Consider the following 19,257-nt stretch of genomic DNA (forward strand, 5'->3'; position numbering starts at 1 on the left):
AGGGCATGCCGCCATTGGTTAATCTATGGGAAGAGTTCTAGATAAACTGGAGAGACTCTCTTAGTCTCCTATAGAAAGAGTATTAGAGACCAACAACATGACTGGTGTTGAATCATGGCTCTAAATGATTGTGTGTGTGTGTGTGTGTGTGTGTGTGTGTGTGTGTGTGTGTTGCTCTGATTCCTTATCAGGATTGTTGGATTGGATCGCACCAGAAGATACAAGGCATTAGAGTTAATGCGAACAGCACACAATTTAACAGCTCTTAACGGCTAACAAACTCCAGGGAGGCACACCTGCTTGGAACTCAACTGTTTTGATTAAATGATGTGTACTGATTTGAGCAGTCTTTAAACTCAGAGGTGCTGAAATTGCAAAGCCCTGCCTGCTTGATAAAGGGAATTTAAGTTATCTTCAATTGGGGAACTTTATACCCTCAGCAATAGTTTCAGTAACCTTTAAGGAGTCTTGGACTGGAGTCTTTGGCTAAATTCTTGCTGGATGCGAAAAGCAGAAAGACCACGATGTGTATCTTCAAACCATCAGTGTGAAGTTAAAGACTGTGTTAATAGTTAATACTTAAGTAGAAGAAAGCCTATTAACATCCTCTTGATAGGTTTCAGGCTGGGCTCTGCATTCTTGATGTTTGAAAGGTAGGGTGAATTCACTGTTAAAATTCAAACTTTTTAGTTGCTTAGCTACAATCTCACTTTTCAGCCAGCTCTCCTAATATGTAAAGCTCAAAGGACTGTATTTTTGTGTCCTACCCCACACCCACTATTTTTGTCATGAGCTTTGTCTGCATGTGTCTTAGTGTCTGGTTTAGATTCAGCCTATTCTAAACTCTGAATCAATATCTCAGCAGTTCCACAATATCTGCACATTCACTGCTCTTCGCTTCTGAAGCAGTCCCGTTTATGTGAAAAACACTCTTTCCTGTCTCATAACTTTGCTGACTGAGCATCCTTAGCCTATCTCAATGCCACTTGTCTCAAGGAACTATAGACCTTCAATGTCCTAGTAGTATAAGGAGGTTCTCCTAGGACTCACAAATATGCATTTTGAGTAACACATGACCATCTCTGGCCTTGGGGATTTCCAGGTATCTACAGTAATATCAAAAAACTTCTGTGAAGAATTTTGCACTAAAAAGTGTTCTTTGAAGTTTAGTAAAAATTAGCTTGGCCTTAAGAACAAATAGAAAGCTTTTAATTGGTCAATTATTTGGATTCATATTCCACTGATTCTTTCCACTGTCTGCATGCCTAGTAAGAAAGGCAGAGTAGAAATTACTTTTTCCCATGATATTTAAAATTTTCATTAGGAAGTCTAAGACCTCAGACATAGGTGTTACAACAGGGATCAGAAAAGCTAATGTTAAATGGATTTTTTTTCTCTCATACATGTGTTCACTTAGGATGCGTCAGGCAGGATTTTATACAGCACATTTATACATCAAATAAAGTGGCTCATGTATCGATCTAGAGTTGGCTAGGATGAAATCTCTTTGAGGACAGAATTCCAATCTTTACAACATCAGAACACCAGTTATAGTATAGAGAAACTTCCCAATGCATGCCCTCACCACTGGTACCAGATACTGCCTGAATTTAATACATGTTTTCTGCTATAAGAAAACATTTATGGGGAAAGCCAAGCTCCTGCTTGCTCACGTGGCTTTACTTACACATGGTCACATAAAGAGCAAAGAGTTTGCTGCTTCCCAAGTTACAGAAGACAGGTCCCACGGATTTAGATTAATCCAAGAACTCAGCAAGTCTATTGGAAGAAAGACTATAGGGAGCCCTGGCTAAGTAGGAAAGAGTTCATGGGTGGGACTTTGACTAGAATTACAACATATGAAATTGTGCTATAACTCTGAAGGGGAAGAAAGCAATAAGGCTCCTTAGAAATGATTTGAGAAAGGCCTTGTTTTAGTTTTTAGGAAACACAGATCCTTAAGGGCTAAAGAGATGGCTCAGTGGTTAAGAGTCTTTGCTGCTCTTGCAGAGGACCTGACTTGATCCCTAGCTCCCAGTAGGTGGTAATCCTCCAGTTCCAGGGTAATCCCATGCCCTCTTCTGACTTCTGCAGACACCACATATACACATGGTGCATATACATACGTGTTGGCACTCAAAAATACACAGCATTAAAGGAATATTAAATGAAACATCAGTCCTTTCATTTGTTTAATATTTGCTCACAATGGAATTTTCTAGTGTCTCCTGAGATCTAATTCTCTGAATTAAATGGCTGTAAATTTATAATGAATCATTATTTTATTGAACCCATATCTGCTGCAGATTATAATGAGGAAGGGGAGACTGATAATAGCTGTACTGGCTAGTTTTGTGTGTCAACTTGACACAAGCTGGAGTTATCACAGAGAAAGGAGCTTTGGGTGAGGAAATGCCTCCATGAGATCCAGCTGTGGGTCATTTCCTCAATTAGTGATCAGGGTGGAGAGCCCATTGTGGGTGGTGCCATCCCTAGGCTGGTAGTCTTGAGTTCTATAAGAAAGCAGGCTGAGCAAGCCAGGGGAAGCAAGCCAGTAAGGAACATACCTCCATGGCCTCTGCATCAGCTCCTGCTTCCTGACCTGCTTGAGTTCTAGTCCTGACTTCCTTTGGTGATGAACAGCAATGTAGAAGTAGAAGTGTAAGCTGAATAAACCCTTTCCTCCCTAGCCTGCTTCTTGGTCATGATGTTTGTGCAGGAATAGAAACCCTGACTAAGACAATGGCTTTCTCTCCTACACTTATGCATGTGTGTACATGTGAGTGCAACCAAGCATGCAGACACACAATATGCATACACACACACACTCATGTGTATGCACACATACATACATGCCAAGACAAAACAAAACAACACCAAAAAATAAATCCCAGAAACTTAAATATGAACACAGGATTTCTGGAAGCAGAAGACTCACTGAGTATTTGTATTTGGGATTCTAGTGCAGCATGGAGGAGTGCCTTTTCTATTCATGTTCTGTCTGCTCTCTGCATTATGTCTGCAGCTCCACAAAGGATCCTTATTTCCTTGGTATTAGCATTTTACTACCGCCTCAAATGCAATTCTTTTTTTTTTTTAAATGTATGAGAGCTCTGTCTGCCTGAAGAGGGCATTAAATCCCTTTATAGGTGATCATGAACTACCACGTGGTTGCTGGGAATTGAACTCAGGACCTCTGGAAGAGCAGCTATAAAGTATCCTTACCTGCTGAGCCATCTCACTATCTCAGGATTGTACAATTCTAAAAGACTTGTATTTCACAATTCATGGTAATTCTACCAGCATCTATACCTTCTTTTTTGTTTTTGTTTTTGGCTTTTGGGGTAGTGTGATTGCAAAGGCAATCTAACCTGGGCTCAAGGTTGATACCCCCTTGACGTGGGTATTTAAACAATGACAGAATCTAGTATGAAATGCATCCCACTCTAATACACCCAGGGTAACTTAGACACAATAGATTTATCTTTCCATAATTCTTGAGGCTGGAGAGCTGAACACTAAGGCTTGGTCCTCTGGTCTGATGAGGCCCTTCTTGCTGTATCCTTTCTTGGGAGAAGGGAGAAGGCCAGGACAGCGAGCTAGCCACATGATGGGAACACTTCACCCTCTTTATATGGCCAAAGGTCAAGATATTTTGATTAAACTAAGAATTTGAAAGCATAGTTATGGTTTATCCATCTCTCCGAGCCACCACCCTTCAATACTGGAAATGTAGGCTGTCAAAAAGCTACATTAAAACCACAATATTTATTATTATTATATTATTATTTATTATTACATTAACTGTTTCAATAACCCAATGGACAGTGCTCTTCTTGTTTTATATGTAGCATAGGATTAAATAACTTACTCACATGTAACCAGGGAGAATAATTAGGTTTCTATCCAGGCCCACCTGAGCCTGCAGCCTTAATGTTTTAACTTTTTCCCTTAAACTGAGAGGAGAGTAAAATCCCAACCACCTTTTAAAGTCAGTTAAAAATATCCAGGTGGGGTCATTCTGTTGTAAAAGATGACAGGATCTCTCATTGGGGTCCAGTTCAATGAGCTGACCGTATATGGCTCTAGGAGCAGCTCGGAAATCTGCTGTAGAATTTCAGAGATGTCACTGGGAAGAGACTGAGGGGAAAATCGAAGAACAGATTCAGAGAGTAGGTGAAGAGAAAGATCATAGAAGCAGTGAGATCACCCAGGACTTAGAATAGAAAGACAAGATCCAGGAACTAAGAAAAGACAGCTGCTGGGAAGGAAAACGTAGACTATGACCTTGGCCAAGAGCCAGCAGGGTTGGCGAGGCTAAATAATACCAGTGAGGGATAGAAACTCTCAGCACTTCCGCTACGGTCAGAGAAGAGGAGAAATATCAGTTTGCAAAGGAGGTGGAAGAAACACTCTGTAACCAAATGAGCAATATCACCTGGGGAGAATTTTGATGATCACAAACTCCGGTGAGCACGAAACAACACAGAAGATGAGTTGTGAAGCTGTCACACAGAGAGAAAGAAATATCTTTCTAATAAGGGCACAGCAGAGCCACTGTGGTCTGTCCTGGAAGAGAGATTGGTACACATCGGCACTGAGGGAAACAGAAGGCTTTGAGAGATGCAGCAGAGAACTCTGGTTTCAACACGGAACAAAGTTTGCAGCATCCTGGTGCTTGTTAGAGGGGAGTCTCTGGAATTTGTCAGACGTACTGTGACCCACGATATTCAGTACTTTTATTCTTGATGCTCAGTACCGTGAGCCGCCATTTTCAGTACTGTTCTCCACGATGCTCAGTACTATGATTCGCCATCTTTAGTAGTGTTATTCATGGTGTTCACTATTGTGACCCATGATGTTTAATTTGGGGACCCACCACTGAGGGACAAACACGACTGGGGAACGGGGCTAAAAAAAGAGTGAGGTCTTGAAACCGGCAGAAGTAAGGATGGCTCCTTCCCACGCATGACCCTGCAGACCCCACCTCTGTCCTCCTTGAAAAAGTCATGTAGCCTCTTCACCAAAGTGTAGGTTGTCCTGGCTGGCTTTGTGTGTCAACTTGACACAGGCTGGAATTTTCACAGAGAAAGGAGCTTCAGGTGAGGAAGCGCCTTCATGAGGTCCAGCTGTAAGGCATTTTCTCAATTAGTGATCAAATGGGGAGGGCCCCTTGTGGGTGGTGCCATCCCTGGGCTGGTAGTCTAGTTTTGGGTTCTAAAAGAGAGCAGGCTGAGTAAGCCAGGGGAAGCAAGCCAGCAAAAAACATCCCTCTGTGGCCTCTGCGTCAGTTCCTGCTTCCTGACCTGCTTGAGTTCCAGTCCTGACTTCCCTTGGTGATGAACAGCAACATGGAAAGTGTAAGCTGAAGAAACCCTTTCCTCCTCAACTTATTCTCGGTCATGATGTTTGTGCAGGAATAGAAACCCTGACTAAGACACAGGTTCAAATGCCCAGAATTCCTCTTCATACAAATGAAGCATTCTCAATACCTCAGGCCCAGCCAATAGTGTATACTGTTCTTGGAAACCCCTACACACTCCCCCAAGGTTCATATAGCTCTGTTAACACCTGAAAAGAGAGAGTTACTGTTTCATTGAATATTGTCTAAGAGAACTATTTCACTGAGTATTGTCTAGAAGAGGCACTTTTCCCCATAAGGTAGATCTGTAAAGCAAAAACTTCAGAGAAGGCCGCCTTCTCCAGCACTCACAGCCAGATGGAGATCCGACTGACCCGGACCCGTTTAGGGTCCGCTTCATCCTTTCCAACCCTGTGTGCAGTGGTGCCTGGAAACCCTGAATAAGGAAGCCGAATTCGGGACCACACACCATCTTCCGTACTGTGTCCCCTAGTGTTCTTTTGCTCCAGCTGCTTTGTCCCATGCTGGCGTACACCCGCGCCATGTTTTTAAAGATAGATAGCTCTTGGGGGTCTTGGTCTGAGATATTGACCAGTGACCCCGGTTCTGAGATTCCAAAGCTGTGTGGTTAACAGATGAAGGATTGCTGGAGAAGAAGCTTCTAGATCTTGAATGAGAATTTGTCCCCCCATCTGCCACTTTGGAGATTTTTCAAACTCGTTCCTCTGTGTATTCTAGGAAAGTGCTCGCTTGCGCTGGGTTTGTCTGCTTCTGGCCTGAATACTGAGCTGTGTAATTGAGGGAACTCAAGCACAGGCTGTTCACGGTTGTGTGAATAAGCAAACTACTCACTGTGTGACCTGATTGTTTTCCAAAATTACCACGTTCCCGGTTTCACTTGTCATTTTGGAGCGGCAGTGGGAGGATGGGGGCTGTGGCGGGGAACGCGTTCAATGGGCGTAATTAATCCATTTCGTGAAAACAGATTTGCTAGATTAGGCTATGAATTGCAAACATTTTTAACCCTTTACTGCCCGAGGCAAGAAGGCAGCATTTTCGGAAGGTGCACGTTTCCCTCAGAGATCAAACTGATTCCTCTAAGCCTCATTGCACTACTGATACAGCAGGACTTGTTGACTGACCCCCATGGCGTGGAAGTTAGAAAATATGAATGATTCTTCCCCTAATGCTGCCATTCTGCTTATCAACCCACAAAATGTGCCGTCCTCATCTCTCCGTAGTAGGTCCCGGAAAAAAAGAGAAAAATACTATTTGTCATCTCCTTGTGATATAAGGAACAGCAGGAATCTTTCAGGTCCTTGCCACCCCCCAGAAGCAGCATCAATGATCCAGTGCAAGATGATAGAAAACAGGGGACATGAAAGCCAGCAAGCATGGGGATGTGTGAAAGTAATCGTCTGTATCCAGCGATGTCTCCAAAAGATCATTCCAACCGAAGCCTCACCTTGGAAACAGCTGAGCCTCCATCTTGTCTGGCACCCTGAAACCTCTCTCTATACCACAAAGCAGGGATAAAGTTGGCTCCCAGAGGCCACAGAGGCAGCGTCTACCTATCAGCCCACTGCGCTACCATTTACTGTAATTAAGTGATAACATTCACTCCCTTTTAAAGCACTGGGAAAATAACAAGGCTTCCTGTGCAGAGAAAATGCAATTCTGAGGTACGCTGCTGAGGCTCAAGATAACCAGCCTGATGCTGGCGGTTCTTACACAACCAGGTCTACAGAGGCAACGAGCATGCGCTAAATTTGAATAGCTGGGAACATCGCGGACCGCTGTGGACAACGGAAAACTGCAGGTTTTATATATAAGGAGATTAAATCTACTTCGAACTCAAATGTGATTTCGTTTCCTCTCATTTCCATATTGTACTAATGATAAATCTGTAAATGGCAACTGAATTGTGTCTCAACTGAACCTCGACTCGACATAAAAGTGTGCTCAGGAAAGTTCCAGGGACAGTACCGGATAATGATGCTAGTTTATTTGTTCAGCTCCAGTGCACAAAGGAGTTCTGGAAGAGGGAACACTGATGACCTTGGGAATGAAGACAGATTAGTGACAGTGGCCTTTACCAAGTCTGTAGAGTGGGTTTCCTGTTTGTAAAAATGAATTTGAAATTCTTTAAGAATTACAAGTGGTAGAGAAAATAAAACAATAAAGCCTTATGAATTTGGAGGTGGGGGGTTATGGGCTCCCATCCGTGATTTAGTTGCAATGGACAGTTGGTGGGCTCGAGGAAATTCAGGAAATTTAGCCTTTTTGTATGTTCATATGCTAGTGGATGGTCCAATACCCATGAGGATATGGATAGCACAAACTATAGTTGGATTAAAAGAAAAAGACACTTATTTGGGAGTTGGTTGGGGATAGGAAGGAATTTTGAGCAGGAGTCAGAGTTGAATTTGATTAAAATACACGAGTTCTCAAAGAAGAAATAAAATATAATGCTAAAATGTCTCAGGAAGCCACAACCTAATATTGCAATCAAATGTTAACCACCCACCATATTCGCTAGATATTTGTCCCACTTAACAAAATCAGTAAACATGTCAGAAATTGCATCATATCTTAATTCTCTACAGACTTCCTTCAGTTTCAGTGCCCCCAAGACAATACTATCTCCACTCATAAAATGCTTCCTGGTCTTTCTGCCAAACAAAACCGTAGTTGTCATGAAGACAAAAGCTGTTGCCATAGGTGGAGCTGAGACTCTGTTTGCTGGAGTCTTTCCTAAAGTCTTGCTAAAATAGCGACGGTATTTTCTTGGTGATATATGTATATGTGTGTGTGTGTGTGTAACTAAATAGCCATTTGATTTGGAGCTATTGAGCCAAATGTGAACTTTGAAATTCGTTCAGAAACTAGTTCCATTTTTGAACATAAAAAGGGTCAAATAAATCTGATTGGACTTTGCTTCCTTAAACCTTAACATTTACCCAACATCATGGAATCATGATAAATTTATGCACTGGCCCAACTAACTGTAAGTTTAACCCCTATGGACCAAGGATTTCAAACAGCTGCCTCACTGTCAATAGAGAGAATACAGGTTGGTCCAAAGAGTTACAATGAGCCAAGATGGAGATGCAGTCAGTGGCAGATCAAGACGAGACCTCTTCCACCATTGCTTAGCTATAACCAGAAAAGGCTTATCAGTGAGAAAAGTGTTAATAATGTCTCACTACTGATGATGTTCATGGAGAGAAAAGAAAATAAGAAAGCAGATCAGAGTGCTGGTGTTTGAAATCTCAATCTGATACCCCAGCTGCTTCACATGTGTGCCTACTTGTTCTGCGCCCACAAGGTGACACTGGAACTTTAGCAATGTTGACAACAGCTGTTTTGTCTGGAGCCATGACCCCAATAATTCACAAGTGGCAGTAAAAATAATTAATGGGTCAGTTCTCTCTCTCTCTCTCTCTCTCTCTCTCTCTCTCTCTCTCTCTCTCTCCCCCCCACTCTCTCTCTCTCTCCAGTCTATGTGTGTGTGCTTTTAAATTCACGGATGCCAACAAGAGATGAAATTGCTACCCCGTTGGCTCAAATAGATGGTTAGGTTTATTTTCTCTTTGATATTGTCATTAGAGTGCTTGACCTCTAGTCAGTTGATAGACAGAAGAGGCCGAGGTTCACTGCTGAAATGAACATTTGGAAAAGCAGTGATGGGTTCAAGGCTTGTAAGTGAACCTAGTTCCCATCAAAACATCATGAAACTCAAAATGCGTGCAGTCATACATAGGATATTTTAATAGGGAATAATGTGAAATGTCTTGTCATCTGCATTATTCAGCAGTCCGAGTGTGCTTAAGGCTGCCTACTTGCTTTGAGAGGTGGTCAGGCTTTATATTACATACAATGGCATCTTACTTTTGCTCTTTGTAGCAGAGCAAGAGATGGAGACATACAAGGGAAGGACTGGAATAAACCAGACGGGCCAAATGCAGAAGTTCTAGGTGGCTTCTGTGATGCTCTGAGGGGATCATTTGCCTGTTATGATTGTCATCTGACCTAACCTGTAGCCTATTAGCAGGAAAACATCAGGGTTAGAGGTAGGTAAAAAAGACTGATCATATTATATGTGGTAGTATTTCCATCTTCGATGAAAAAAAAAGTATGTACTCTGTGTTCTCTGCAGGGTTGAAATTGAGCAGTCTATGATCAATTTTTTTTTTTTTTGGATTTGGTATTTTTGAGACAGGGTCTCTCTGTATAGCCCTGACTGTCGTGGAACTCCGTGGAAATCCGCCTGCCTCTGCCTCCCAGAGTGCTGGGATTACAGGCGTGCGCCACCACCGCCTGGCAGATCAAAACTTTTTTTCTCTCTCCCACTTGGCAAACAAGTCTATGGTCTGTCCATTTAAAGACTAAAATTGACAAGCTAAAGGTGAAGTCATCTTCATAATAATTATTCAAATCATTTCATCACATTAAACCAACCAACCACCACCACCACCACCACCATCACCACCACCACCACCAAAACCAACAAGAAAGCCAACTCCTGCAGATAAAACCACACTCACTCACCCACACACAGGATCTGATAGAAGGGAACAGAGAGCGTCCAGCTTCTCTTGTTTCCATCGCTGACACTCACTCCTGGAAGGCCCTTCGTGATAATGTCTCCCACCCGGATCCTTTTCTGAAACCGTGTTTTTGGTTCTGTTATATTTATTGAACACGCCCAGCTTTCTGGTTGGGAAGTTCTATTGGCCTCCTATGGCCAGCCCCTCCTTGAATCCCGTCATTGACCAGAGAGATATCTCCTTGGGCTACCACGACCAGAAGAACACCTCTTTTATTTCTTATCCCAGAAATCACTCTATTCCCATAGAGATCTTCACATTATATTGACGTTGTTTTGTCTCTTATTTAAGTTTTATTAACTCCTGCTATATACTCCCTTCCCTGCAGTGGAGTATAATTATTAAGGCAGAGACCTCTGCAGTTTGCTACACTGTTGTTTTGAATCACTGAATATACATTGTCTACAGTAGTAGTTAGAAGATAATTGCATTAACCCCTCTTCACCTACAGAAAACTAACCTGAGAAACTTAGCCCAAGCCAAGCAACCATTAAGGTCATGGAAACTGTAACTTAACATTTTTCCCATTTAATCTAAATGTTTAACTAAATGTCCCCTCTAAAATAAATACATGCTTTGGAAGTTTGAATTACAAAGCAGAACAAGCAGTATTTGTTTCCTTTTACAATCTCACAAAGAGAAGATTTGTTTTTACCATAAATCCTAGAAATTTAAGCATTCAATTTCTCTTCGGCATTTTAGAAGCAGCTTCACAACCAGTGATATTTTGAGGCCACAGTTAAGTAAAGGGAGTGTTGTTAGAATATCACTTTGTGATACTATGGTGGTCAATCTGATGATGCAATGATTCCTGGGTAGGTGCTATGTGGAAACTGGGTTCAGGGAGTAAGGAGGTGATTTTTCAACCCCAAGGAAGGCAGAAGGAGACAGTCTGAGATTTTACTAAAGATGGAGGTATAACTGAAAACTTATTCACGTAATTTATTTCTGGAATTTGCTTAACATTTCTGGGTTATGGTTGAACACAGGCTACCTAAACCACAGAGAATAAAGTCACAGATAAGGGGATACTGTTCAAAATGAGTTAAAATTTGCACCCTAAATTTTCTTGGGCAATTGCATCACCTGATGTTAAATCTGTCATTTGCTTTTCCTGCTTTAAGGGTAAAAGAAATTATTTTACAGTGATGTTAAATTGTAGCGTAAATAAGATGGACTTACATACTTAAAACCAGATTTTTTTTTTTTAATTCCGAGTGAGCTACACATGTTAGTAGTTCACAGCAGTGTTTTACCATACATGGGCATTCTAGTGAAGCCAGAGTTAGGGCTGAATTTTCAACGTAAGGAAGTATCGAGCTGATGTTAAAAAGCTATTGTGGATGGGATGCCACTTATATTTACAGTAAATGAAAAGCATAAAGTTCCACAAATCATGAAAATAAGATTCGAAAATTGTATCCACTCATGATTAAACCCTCAACATCTAGAAACAATGTCCATATCTGCACATTGAGAAGTATCTTTGCCTAGACATTTTCCAGGGGAAACAGTAGAGGGCGCTGCTGTCCCACATTCCGTATTTTTTGAAAAAAAAATTTTTTTTTTCAAACTCAATTGCTCTGCACTCAAATGTGACATATTTGAGCCCACTGATGAATTCTCACACCACAATAATGAAGCAGTGCACAGAAACAATGCCAGAAGGAAAATAAAGACGGCTTAAACCCATTCTGCGATAGAGAGAATAATAACACATTTCAGAGTTAGCGCGGCTTTTAATCAATGCTCCTTACAGAGATGATAAACGAGAAGCAGAGCTAACGTCACAGGGCTGGGCTGTGACATGCTTCCCTTAATGGCTCATTAACTTCTCTGGCTTTCCCTCCTTCTCCAGCTCATTTCCACAGCGTTCCAATCATTTGGAAGGAAGCGAAGGACTAAAATTCTTACGGACAAACTAAGGCTTCCCGAGAGTCCCGGGTTCCCAAGTTTCGTTATAGTAACATAAGGTCAGTATTTTCCATTGCATACCCAGATAAGATCACCAGAAAGCTGTTCTGGAAAGATGTTTTTGTTGGAGTCTAAAAAGCAGTGTGGGTGAGGCTCAGAGATCACAAGTAATAAAATACGATGTCTCAGTCTTGGGCAAACCAGCTCCATAAGTCAGAACGCAACTGTGAAGTGGCAGGGGGATACTCTCGAGTCCCTCATTTCGACTGTACCAGTGACTTGAAAATAATCTTTGTCTCTTCAAGAGTGGACTTACATACATAGAATAAGTACTCAGGACGCGGAGTGATCATTTAAGAAAGTCAAGGGTAGATATTACATTTTTGTTGGCTGCACAGAAATAGGAGAAGAGAAAAACCAAGTGGATCTCATTGTAGCTTAGGGTAATCTCTTCTACCTACATTGCAAATGGACGTTTGGAACATACTAACAGATTTATATACATACAACAGAAAGTTCCTGTATGTTCATGGCAGCTGGTCCTCCTAAGCCTCCAAGGAAAGTGGGTGGGGCAAGCGCTATGATTTCATATTTACACTGGCTGGTTTTGCGTGTCAACTTGACACAGGCTGGAGTTATCACAGAGAAAGGAGCTTCAGTTGAGGAAGTGCCTCCATGAGATCCAGCTGTGGGCCATTTTCTCAATTAGTGATCAAGGCGGGAGGGCCCATTGTAGGTGGTACCACCTTTGGGCTGGTGCTCTTGGGTTCTATAAGAGAGCAGGCTGAGCAAGCCAGGGGAAGCAAGCTAGTAAGAAACATCCCTCCATGGCCTCTGCATCAGCTCCTGCTTCCTGACCTGCTTGAGTTCCAGTCCTGACTTCCTTTGGTGATGAACAGCAACGTGGAAGTGTAAGCTAGATAAACCCTTTCCTCCCCAACTTGCTTCTTGGTCATGATGTTTTGTGCAGGAATAGAAACCCTGGCTAAGCCAAGAGGTGTGTGTCACTTGCACCGTCCAGAAAGCGCTGCCGGAGAGGGCAGCACCCCTCACACCCTGTGCTACCTTACTTTCCTGTGAGGTGGGTGCAATGGATCTCCATAGAAAAGTCAAACTATGTGTGTATGAGATCTTCAAGTAAGGCTGGTCTGGCCTGGAAGTTCTCACACACAACGAAGGTTAAGTTTGCGACTCAAATCCCAAGTCTGAATTCCGGGAAAGTTGCAGGATGTTTGTAAGAACTACTTATCCTTTTGCAAAAGGAGGGTAATTTTAGCTTTTGAGGCAGTTCTGGAATTCCGTAAGACATTGGAAATGTCATCTGACACTGAGCTAGGGCTGTCATAAACCTTCCCGGTTTTGCTACATCTCTTTTTCTGTTGAACTTATTTCTCTCACGAGGGAGGGAGTTTAGTGTTCTTATACTTTGTCTCTCTGAGAAACTGTTCTTGATGATAATCTTATCGCATCTCTGCTTACGGTTTCCTTCTGCTATTGTTTAATGAGCCCTTCAAAATTCATGTACTGGAAATGTAATCGCTAAATTCATAGTAACAGTGTTTGGAGGTGGGTGGTGCTTTGAGGATGTAATTTCTTACGACCATGGCTTTTGTAAGAGGCAGGAGGGAGTTGGGAACCTTGTGTTCTTGGATTTTGCAGGCTCTGGGTCCATGACATGGTAAAAACCCAAACCCTTAACTACATCCTCTCCACCTAGCTGGGTACCGCACATCCTTTTCCAGTATTTCTGCTGGTAAATGTAACCCATATGCCTCAGCATGGAAACCTTTCTTCGAAACAGATGGAGACCATTATAGAAAACCAACACTGATCAAAGTGTAGAGTTGTGGAATCCAGTCCCATTGATAACTTTACAGGGCAACTCCCATAAATAAGTCTCCGGGAATCATTGCTGTAAGGGTTTGGAAAAACTGGTCGAGCCAGAGGAACACAGTCTGCTGGGAGACTGTTTCCTTGAGGAATATCAGAAGCTATACCCATAAAGTCTCACCACACAACTGAAAATATACATAGAAGTATCATCATAGAGACTGAGCAGGTTATATTTAGGACTATATATGTATATACATATACAAACACATACATATATACACATGCATGTATAACAATAAATTAATGAAAAGTAATGTAGGGGGTTGGTCTGGTGCTGCTCGTATTCAAATGCATGGACACAGTTGATCTGAGATGAGCAGAAACTTACATATACCAGCTTTTGTTGTGTATGCTTGTGTTGTCTCAAGGTTCACCGTAGGGCAGTAGACAAAGCAGCACCGAGGGCTGACACCTGCCCAGCTCTGATGCTTTAAGGCTTACTATAAATCTTAAAGATTTTGTGACTTTTATTTGGGAACTCTGTGATCTAGGAGGAGTACTAGTCCCTAACAGACATTTAAAACAACAAGAAGCTGTGGCAAACCCCTCCCAAATGATAATTACCACAACAAAGAAAATCCCAGAATTTGAAAGAGAGCAGGGAGGAGCCTGTGGAAGGATTTGAAGGAAGTAAAGGGAAGGGGAAAATGATAGATTAATCTAAAAGAATAGAAGGATATATTGGCAAAAGTTGTTTAGGAAATTTGGAAGCATCTACCTCTGCATTGATAGGTCTGCTGTTTGACAGGAAACTGTACAAAATCATTTTTAAAAACATGTTCAACAAAAGGGAACATAGCTAGCCCTGGCAACCAACTGCAAATTACATGTATGCACCTCAAGTAAGTCTTCCCCGAAGAGATAGATACATTTTCCCTGACGATAAAATTGAAATGTGGTGAGCTAATCTGTAGAAATGGGTACAACATTCGCGAGCCAGTGACTCATAACTTAGTAACATTACTGCAAGGGATTTGGTAAGCATCCTGGTTAGTTATTATTGTCAACAAGGTACAGCCTAGAATCACCTGGGAATGGGGAACTTTAAATGAAGAGTGGCCTTGCTTCCATTGGCCATGCTCATGTCTGTGAGAGTTTGTCTTGATCGGTGATTGACATGGGAGGGTCCAAGCCCACTGTGGGTGGCACTGTCCCTAGGCAGGTGAGTCTGGGCTGTTTAAGAAAGCTATCTGATCAACCCCCGCTTGCGTGAGCAGCATGCCTCTATTGTTTCTGCTTGAGTTCAAACCCTGACTTTTCTTTGATTGTGATCTGTTATGTAAAAGCCAAATAAACCCTTTCTTCCCCAAGATGCCTTTCATCAGAGTAACTTATCACGATAACAGCAAGGCAGGTATGGATAGTCAGTATCTCCTTCTAGAATTTTGTTCCCCTCCCCCAGGATATTTAGTTTTCTTAAAATGTTAGTTATTATGATTTTTGGATACAGTCCTTTCCAGGTACATTCTCTTGCACATACACACGCACACACCCACCTACACACAAACATAAACACACAGCTCATTAGCTGACTCTAAGGTTATAGAAAATTATTCATTCAAAACGACTTGTCTTTTGGTATAAAAACTTCTTAAGTGAGAAAATAAGTTTGGCCCTGGAACAGAGTCTCAGGTCAAGGGTGGACTGAGGCAGTTCAGTTGCTTTGAGTTTTGCGTTGCCTCGCGTCCTCAGAGACTTTACCTGGTCTCTACTGTTTTATCTTCATCGGCATTCCACTAAAGGGCAACACTGCCTCTGACAGAGAGAACACCTATAAATCCCCAAAGGGAGAATGTTCTCAGGAGAACATTGAGTCAAGTGCTCCATTTTCAAAGGCTTGCCTAATGCCTCCTGAAGGCTTCCATTCCTAGGTTCTTCTCTGATAATCAAACTGACTAATATATATTTTTTAAAACAATAACTGTCCAAATATAATGTCATAAATGTTTCAGCTATTCATTCACTTGAGGGATATATTATTCAATCAGTATTTCATAAGATGTAAAGTTGATTTTTTACTTTATTTTTATTTTCTTTCTATATCTGAAGCTGTCATAAGCCCTGCACATACATGCTTTAGGAACGGCACAAGCTAGGCTGCTGGGGTGACTCACATGCCATCTCAAATCTCAAAGTGAAGAATGTTAGTGCCCGACCCCCCTTTCTCCTAGCGGCCTTATTCCCTGTCATGATGTAGGGATCATGTAAAGCACAGTTTCATGCTGGAAAAGACAGGAAAAAAATTAAAAATAGACTAGACTGCTCCTGTCTACCATGTACTCTATATGGAAATCAGATACAAATAGCTCTGCGGGTTGGCCAAGCGGTGATCGCAGATGCCCTGCAGAGACTTCAGAAGCAATAAAGAGAGTTGGTTATGCTCAGGCTCAGCCATCTGCTTCCACTGGGTTGCTAGAGTGACCATCAGTGAAATCTCCAGGCCCTCTCCATTTTAGAGCCTCTGTTTGCTTTGATAGCTTCCCACGGTTTGCCAGGACCCTAGAAAGGTTTATCTGTATCCCCGTTGGTCTCCGGCTGCGCCTCGGCTGTTCGTGTCAGGGTGACCACCTCTACCCACCAGAGGTTTTACCTTCTGGGTATTTGTACACACTGTCTTCCTTCCCAGGGAACAGGGGTGGGGTGGGGTGACTGTGGGTGTGGGGTGGCATGGGGTGGGGTAGGGATGGAGTATGGAGGGGTTGTGTGTGTGTATGGGCCTGTGGGGTGTGGGATGGGGGTGGGGTATTGTGTGGGTGGGGGTGGGGATGGAGGGTGGGGTGTGTGAGGTGTACAGTGTGGGGGATGTAGGGTAGGGTAGAGATGGGGTGGTGTGTGGGTGGGGCATGTGTGGGGGGGGAGGGGAGGTGTCTGTGTGTTGGGGACAGGTACCCACCTTGCTCCTTCCCCTGTTGTATTTGGCTTATTTCTCAATCTTTAAAGCCCCAACCTTGATCCTTTGCTGTGAATTCCTCCAGGAAGCCGACTGTGCTATCTTCACTGAATTCTCTTCCGCACCCCACATTTCTCTGACCTGAACTCAAATCTCCTAAAAGAAAACCTAGGGCAGAGTCTTATCAGTTTTTCAAGTCCAGATCTGGTGAAGCACTTTATAGGACCCCCAAATAGATGTTTGTGAAACCCTTGAACAGTGTGAATTGGGTACAATTAGATTTTTTTCTTTGATGAGCTATTTGTTCAAAATGTTAATTATGGTGACCTTGAAAAGATTCACTGTGAATACCTCTCTTCATTTCTAGTCCTTTGGGAAACAGCTGTTCTCTTTTGGGAAGGGCCTTACATCGTAGAAAAAGAATGTGTTCCCTGACAGAAAAGCACGAGGAACCAATTACTGGACTTATCTTTCTTTCCAATGTTGTTCTCCACCAGATGGTGAGTGAGTGAGGAGGTGAGTGAGTGAGGCGGTGAGTGAGTGAGGCGGTGAGTGAGTGAGGTGGTGAGTGAGTGAGACAGTGAGTGAGTGAGGTGGTGATTGAGTGAGGTGGTGAGTGAGTGAGGTGGTGAGTGAGTGAGGTGGTGAGTGAGTGAGATGGTGAGTGAGTGAGATGGTGAGTGAGTGAGACAGTGAGTGAGTGAGATGGTGAGTGAGTGAGGTGGTGAGTGAGTGAGAGAGTGATAGAGTGAGGCAGTGAGTGAGTGAGATGGTGAGTGAGTGAGGTGGTGAGTGAGTGAGAGAGTGATAGAGTGAGGCAGTGAGTGAGTGAGATGGTGAGTGAGTGAGGCGGTGAGTGAGTGAGAGAGTGAGAGAGTGAGGCAGTGAGTGAGTGAGACAGTGAGTGAGTGAGGCAGTGAGTGAGTGAGACAGTGAGTGAGTGAGACAGTGAGTGAGTGAGACAGTGAGTGAGTGAGGCGGTGAGTGAGTGAGACAGTGAGTGAGTGAGACAGTGAGTGAGTGAGACAGTGAGTGAGTGAGACAGTGAGTGAGTGAGACAGTGAGTGAGTGAGGCGGTGAGTGAGTGAGACAGTGAGTGAGTGAGACAGTGAGTGAGTGAGGCGGTGAGTGAGTGAGACGGCGAGCGAGTGAGGCGGTGAGTGAGGCAGTGAGTGAGTTACAGGCCATCAATTTATCTTAGATGGGAAACCCTCAAGCAGTGACCACTGCCTACCCCAGCATGAACCTCGGACGATGTCTGTATGAACGGGAAGGTGTTAGTCATTTAGGGGAATCAGAGTTTCCACAAATCACAATTACCAAGCAGAAACCAACCAGCGACTCAGACCACCGTCGTCTTAGGCGAATGCTGACCTATATACGCACCCTTTTCTAGTCTACATAACTTCTTTTCTCAGCCTAACAAATTGGCTATTTTATTATATTAAAAAGTTCATAAACCATCTTTATTCCCCATTCAAGATTTAATGAGCACTCTGAATCAGAACCGTAGCTGAGTGTGAATGCTAATCCTTGAAGTTTGCCCACGCCTCCCAAATGCGGCAGCAGTGAACGGAAACCTGCGGAGCCGAGAACGCGTGGTCACCTACTTCTTAATCTTCCTGCCTCTTCAGAAAAGACACCTATCAGTAGCTGTGTTCCAGGCATTTGGCCAACTTCGCATACATGCCTTCCCCATTTAAATTCCTTCTCAGAGACACTTGTCTTGAAGCCATGTCAAATGTTTGGAAATGACAGAAAGAATTCCCTTTGCCTGTTAGTGTGCCCACACCTTTTTTTCTTCAAAACACAAAAATAATTACTGGAAATTGAATAAAGCATTTATAAAAACAAACAAACAAACAATCAACAAAGCTGATATTTGCCCAATTCAATTCATGCCCTCTTGGGTGCTTTTGTTTTTGTTTTTGCTTTTGTTTTTGTTTTGTAATCAATATTAATCAATACCAATGCACTGCCAATAGCCCAACCCACTTGCACGGACAAAGGGAAATACAATGAAAGAAGCAGAAGAAGCAGGTTTATTTTTGCCACGGAACCACGGCCTGCTTACTCACGGGCGGTCCTGGAGGTCCTGGATTTCCTGGGGGTCCTGTTTTCCCGCGTCTTCCCTTGAAACCAAAAGAAAGTAGATTATAAGTATTGTGATTTAATTTCGTTTCAACACAACAGTATTTAGCAGGAATATGGAAAATAGTAAATAAAAAAAAAATAAAAGGTAAGAAACAATTCCAAGTGCACACTGGCTCTTGAACATCAATGAATTCCAAAGCTGTGGGCCAATTTTACACGACCATGGTGGGAAATACACTCCTGGAGATGAACAGATTCTAATTGCCGTTGACCCAAGTCGGCTATCTTGACACTCTGGCAATATTAGGACAGCGTGTGAAAGGTAACAAACAAGTTCGGCATTTTGTATGGTGACTTTGCAATTTCAGCTAAAAAAAAAAAGTACCATTTAGATGAAATAACTAATGCTTTTCAGGGGCTGGAGGGATGGTTCAGTGGTTGTGAACCCAGAACCCCAGCTGCTCTTTGAGAAAACCCAGGTCCAGTTTGCAGCG

General features: G+C 42.8%; 1 protein-coding gene across 1 annotated transcript in view; it reads right to left on the reverse strand.

The window, feature by feature from the left end:
- Nucleotides 1-19,257, reverse strand: part of Col19a1 (collagen type XIX alpha 1 chain) — a 301,599-nt gene that overhangs the window by 84,291 nt on the left and 198,051 nt on the right. Inside the window, exon 15 of the mRNA XM_052192819.1 lies at nt 18,748-18,801. Within this exon, the coding sequence (XP_052048779.1) occupies nt 18,748-18,801 (54 nt within the window). The remainder of the gene's footprint in view (nt 1-18,747; nt 18,802-19,257) is intronic.

This window comes from Apodemus sylvaticus, chromosome 9 (assembly GCF_947179515.1).
Source record: "Apodemus sylvaticus chromosome 9, mApoSyl1.1, whole genome shotgun sequence".
NCBI classification, from domain to species: Eukaryota; Metazoa; Chordata; class Mammalia; order Rodentia; family Muridae; genus Apodemus; species Apodemus sylvaticus.